We start from the raw sequence: 5,656 nt of genomic DNA, 5'->3' as shown, positions 1-5,656 counted from the left end.
GACACATCACGATAGCCTGAGACACGTCGCGACAGCCCGAGACACGCCACAATAGCCTGAGACACATCACGATAGCCTGAGACACGCCGCGATAGCCCGAGACACGCCGCGATAGCCCGAGACACGTCGCGACATTTTCAGAAAATAAAGACACTGGTTCGCAAAGCTTCATTTGGACATCATTAGCTGAGACACGTTGCGAAAGACACTTCGATTTTAGTGTTGGTAGAAAATTGCCCTTTAAAAATCACTTTTAGCCTTTAATGTTCAATTTGTTCGATAAAAGAAATGATTTCCTTTCATTGCGTAGTGCTGCCACACTGCGTGAAAAGTCTATTGATATAACATATTTTCAGGTTATTACAACATGCAAATTATGAAGTTATAATATACGTTTGTTATCACAATAAACTATTTATCATGTGACCTTTTCACACTGTAACGTTGCAGCGCTACACGTCTGTAGGTTTCAAAGCAACGAGCAATTTGTTGTATTTTAGCAGAATACTGAACTGAGTACACTTTAATATTGGTTTATTTCTCGCAAGTAATATCGCTATCATGATATTCGGAAATGTTGTCGCATATTTTTACCTCATATCGTGCAGCCCTAGCGCACGTAACTCCCCGTAGACTTTCCATAACGTTATCACATTTCCACCCTCAAAGCAGTAAAACAGTCCGCTAAATCCTGCAGATTTTCTTCCTGGATCATGACTGAAAACTGTAAAAATAAAAAAAATAAAAAATAAAAATAAAAACATCTGCAAAGAAGTTTTTTTAAACGCTTGGATTTTGGCGCATCGATTAAAACAAAGTGTAATAATAAAGTGAAAACATCCGCAGGCTCCGTGTTGGGTCTGCTGCTCAGCGACGCCAACACAACGAATGATGAAAAGGCAAAAAATAAACTGTCCTGTGAGAAGCTCGGGGTGTCGGAGAGAGTCTTTCTTTCTCTCTCCAGTGTAAATACTCATGGTTTGGTGTTTTAAATATGATCCAATTTGCACGGCGTTGGAGAGGGGGCGTGGCTGGTGATATAGGCAGGAGACATGTGTTTTTGTCACAAGGAGGCCACAGCAGGTGATACTGCAGAATAGGCATTGTGGTGTTTTTTTCTGTCTCTTTTTGTGAGGTCTGATGAGATTAAGATTAAGACTAGAGCCCTATAGGTTCACAAACACTGTACGGGTCTGATGTGAGAGGACGTCGCCCCGCGGGCCGCGCGTCTCCCGGTCGGCGGACGGATGCCGGAAGAAACCTCCAGTTTTTTGTTGTAGTTTGTCGGGAGCAGATCTGGAGATGGTCGTCGTCTGAAGGGCTAAAGCTCTGTTGAGACTTCGTGACTCTCGCTTCCTCCACAATTATTGCTTTTTCCTGTCTTTCACAGGCACTTCACAGGATCAGGCTTTGGCTGAAGTTGATCACGAAGGGGGACGGGGGGACGGGGGACAAAAGGGACGAACGAGGCGAAGGAGAAATGGAGTTAAAAAGTGTGCTTGTGAGCTTTGCTTTTGTCACTGAGACTGAACGTTAGCCCAGCAGGCTTAACACTGAGTCTGCACAGGCTGGGGCCTGAGTGAGCCAAAGATTCGGGTCTTTGTCTCCGGTCGGGGTCCGGGGTCCGGGGTCCGTGCTGCGGTTAGCCCGGTCCGCTAGCCAACTACAAGGGGGACGAGGGCTGAGGTTCTGTGATTGGAGGGAGGGACGCTGAGGCTGCAGCGACAGTGAGAGGCTGCAAGGTTCCTGGAGGACGTCCAGCCTCCCTTCCTGCGCCTGTCCGTGTCTACATATCCGTTTGCTCTACGTCTCTTATTTTAGTTTTTTAATCTGTGTGGTTGTTGACGTGCTTCCCGTCCGACGGAGACTCCTCCTGCGCTGCCGCTCCCTTCGCCTTCCGCGCCCCCGCCCTCCCGGTCAGGACCTTGTAGCAGCCGCGGGCGATTTTATACATCCAGATAACGTTCAAGATATCCAGGGCGATGCAGGAGGTGATCCAGGCCACCTGGGCGCCCAAGCCCAGCCGCTCGAAGTCCTCCGTCCCGAAGGTGGCGAAAACACTGGCCCAGTACGACGGCATGACCGCGGTGCGCACCAGGAAGAACACCACCGCCATGGCGACGCCGTTTATCACCACCAACCGGTGCGAGCGGGGGTACTTTAATGCCTCGAAGAACCACCTGGAGGGAGAAGTGGAAGATGTGTCAGCCACATGGAAAACATGAAATGTAACAGGAATAAATGGATAGATGGATGGATGGATAGATACAGTAGATAGATAGATAGATAGATACAGTAGATAGATAGATGGATGGATAGATACATTAGATAGATGGATGGATGGATAGATACATTAGATAGATGGATGGATAGATACAGTAGATAGATAGATGGATAGATACAGTAGATAGATAGATACAGTAGATAGATGGATAGATAAATACAATAGATAGATAGATGGATAGATAGATACAGTAGATAGATGGATGGATAGATACAATAGATAGATAGATGGATAGATAGATACAGTAGATAGATGATAGATAGATAGATACAATAGATAGATAGATGGATGGATAGATACAGTAGATAGATAGATGGATAGATAGATAGATACAGTAGATAGATAGATGGATAGATACAATAGATGGATAGATGTAATAGATAGATAGATGGATAGATACAATAGATAGATAGATGGATGGATAGATACAATAGATAGATAGATGGATAGATACAATAGATAGATAGATGGATGGATAGATACAATAGATAGATAGATGGATGATAGATACAATAGATGGATGGATGGATACGATAGATAGATGGATGGATAAATAGATATTGATCCAATAAAATGGGTAATTATAGTGTTACAGCAGCAAAATCAGTCACACAGCACAGAATATAAATATAAATCAAATACTAGTATACAATATACATGAAGTAATACTAGAACAAAAAACAACACCCCCCCCCCCCCTTTTAAAGCCTGTGAACACCAACACAGGTTGACAATGGGAATGTATCAGGTCTCGAGATTTGTGACTTATGATTTACGGAAAAACAATCACGATTATTTCATTCAGTATCGAAATCACGATTAACACGATTACCTGATGACTTCTGGAAAGATGTTGCAATTATTGAACGTCAAAAACTGGAAAATACACAGGTATAAATCCTGGGATATGTTGATGAACGGAGGGATCGGTCACTCACCTTTGGTTCACAAACGGCGTGGACAACTCTGAAATGAGGCGGAAGTTGGCGAAGTAAGGAAGCACGCCTCGCGTCTGCAAAGACCCCAAAACACACAGACGGACACAATGACACAAATACATCAAGATATCATGAACAATCCAGTTTTTAAAGTTTGTTTTATATCTGAAATAAAGGAAATTGAAATACGGGTGAAAAATGTTCCAATAAAAAAATTAAATCCAAAAGTGTCAAAAACAGTGGGAAAAAAGTGTCTAAAACAATGAAAATAGCGCCATAAATGTAGACAAAACGTCAAAAAAAAAGGACAAAGACATTAAAAATACACACAGACAGACAAAATGACACAAATACATTTAAGATATCTGAATAATCCAGTGTCTCTTAAAGGATGTTTCAACCCTCATGTTGTCCTCATGTTGTCCTCGGGTCAAATTTGACCCGTTTTCAAAGTGTTTTCTTATATCCAAAATAAAGGAAATTGAAATACGGGTGAAAAATGTTCAAAACAAATTAAATAATAAATAATAAAAAATACCGGAAGAAAGTGTCAAAATGTAGGTGGATAAGTGTCCAAAACAACGAAAATAGAGCCATAAAAGTAGACAAAACGTCCCAATAAAGGGACAAAGACATTGAATTTTTTTATTTGGAAATAGAGACGAAAAACGTCAAAAACAACAGAAATACTTCATATAAAATCTTTGTAAAAAGCAACAAAAACGTGGAGATAAAAAGGTTTGTCGCGGTCAAAGGGGAGACAACACAAAGGTTAACCTTCATATATGTATATATATATATATATCAATGTTCTACTACGTAACACTAACTTATTAACTTTAGTTTGACAGTTATGTTTGGAATTTATGGTCAATAAACCTCATTTATAGGAAATTATACCTCATGTTTGAGTTAGAAAAGCAGAAATTAGGAATTATTGAGACTAAAATTAAAGGAATGGATGTTGATGATAATCACAGACTGGAATATGTCAACTTTTACTCAATACTATTTCAAAAACACTTCCATTTGTTTTACAATGCTATAAAATTGAATAAGACGCCCCAAAATTAACATGAGGACAACATGAGGGCAACATGAGGACAACATGAAGACAACCTGAGGACAACATGAAGACAACATGAAGACAACATGAAGACAACATGAAGACAACATGAAGACAACCTGAGGACAACATGAAGACAACATGAAGACAACATGAGGACAACATGAAGACAACCTGAGGACAACATGAGGACAACATGAAGACAACATGAGGACAACACGAGGGTTAAGTTCATACACTCTGGGTTTTGAAGAGCGAGAGACTCACCAGCACATATCCGTATGCATAGAGCGCCGCCAAGTGGTGACAGACGAAAAAGCTGTCCCCCATAGTGGTCCAGTTACACGCTAGCAGCACAAGGTCTAGACAGAGGACAAGGGGGACAGGTTGGTCAGAAAGCTGGGACTCGTATACGTCCGTCTCAGACGAGGATTACATCTTAAAAAGGCACAGAGCAGCCGCCAAGAGCAAGAAAGGTTAAATGCAGAAGAAAACATTAGTAAGACACAGTGGTCACAACCTTCAATTTCTAAAAACTGTCAATGTCTACAAGTCTAATATGTGTAGTATATATGTATAAGTCTAACAGGTGTAGTATATATGTATAAGTCTAACAGGTGTAGTATATATGTATAAGTCTAACAGGTGTAGTATATATGTATAAGTCTAACAGGTGTAGTATATATGTATAAGTCTAACAGGTGTAGTATATATGTATAAGTCTAACAGGTGTAGTATATATGTATAAGTCTAACAGGTGTAGTATATATGTATAAGTCTAACAGGTGTAGTATATATGTATAAGTCTAACAGGTGTAGTATATATGTATAAGTCTAACAGGTGTAGTATATATGTATAAGTCTAACAGGTGTAGGAATAGTTACTGTGGGGTTCGACAGTTCGGACCCCCCCAGGTAGAAATGTGTATTAATGTGCATAAAGATGCCAAGAAAAGATGGTAAAATCTCCAAAAGGCATCAAATGACAGATTAGACAATTAGTTCATTTCAGGCCTGTGTGTGGTGATTATTAACAAAACAGTTAATTTATTACGATCACACCGAGTGTGTCCGATCCTTTGTGTGTCTGCAGCGAACACACGGCCTCTGGGCCTCATGGACACATGGCCTCATGGACACACGGCCTCTGGGCCTCATGGACACATGGCCTCTGGGCCTCATGGACACACAGCCTCTGGACACATGGCCTCATGGACACATGGCCTCTGGGCCTCATGGACACATGGACACACGGCCTCTGGGCCTCATGGACACATGGACACACGGCCTCTGGGCCTCATGGACACACGGCCTCTGGACACATGGCCTCATGGACACACGGCCTCTGGACACATGGCCTCATGGACA

At 41.7% G+C, this 5,656-nt stretch overlaps 1 protein-coding gene across 1 annotated transcript; it reads right to left on the bottom strand.

The window, feature by feature from the left end:
* Positions 1-1,055: 1,055 nt before the first annotated feature.
* On the bottom strand, positions 1,056-4,691 carry tlcd4b (TLC domain containing 4b). The gene is made up of 3 exons (XM_034894611.1): positions 4,556-4,691; positions 3,223-3,296; positions 1,056-2,180 (listed from the first exon to the last, which is right to left on the bottom strand). Exons 1-3 carry the CDS (start codon positions 4,616-4,618, stop codon positions 1,826-1,828), a joined length of 492 nt encoding a protein of 163 aa, XP_034750502.1. The 5' UTR covers positions 4,619-4,691; the 3' UTR covers positions 1,056-1,825.
* Between the last annotated feature and the right edge of the window lie 965 nt (positions 4,692-5,656).

The sequence above is a fragment of the Etheostoma cragini genome, chromosome 15 (genome assembly GCF_013103735.1).
Source record: "Etheostoma cragini isolate CJK2018 chromosome 15, CSU_Ecrag_1.0, whole genome shotgun sequence".
Lineage (NCBI taxonomy): Eukaryota > Metazoa > Chordata > Actinopteri > Perciformes > Percidae > Etheostoma > Etheostoma cragini.
Note: the sequence above shows the minus strand (reverse complement) of the source record. Positions and strands in the feature narration are given on the sequence as shown.

Excerpts from the sequence above, each read along its gene's own strand:
- tlcd4b (XM_034894611.1), bottom strand. The coding sequence starts at position 4,618 with ATGGGGGACAGCTTTTTCGTCTGTCACCACTTGGCGGCGCTCTATGCA. Across the intron at positions 3,297-4,555 it reads ATGCATACGGATATGTGCTG|ACGCGAGGCGTGCTTCCTTA; the intron begins GTGAGTCTCTCG and ends GGGTCTTTGCAG. Across the intron at positions 2,181-3,222 it reads ACGCCGTTTGTGAACCAAAG|GTGGTTCTTCGAGGCATTAA; the intron begins GTGAGTGACCGA and ends TTCTCCCTCCAG.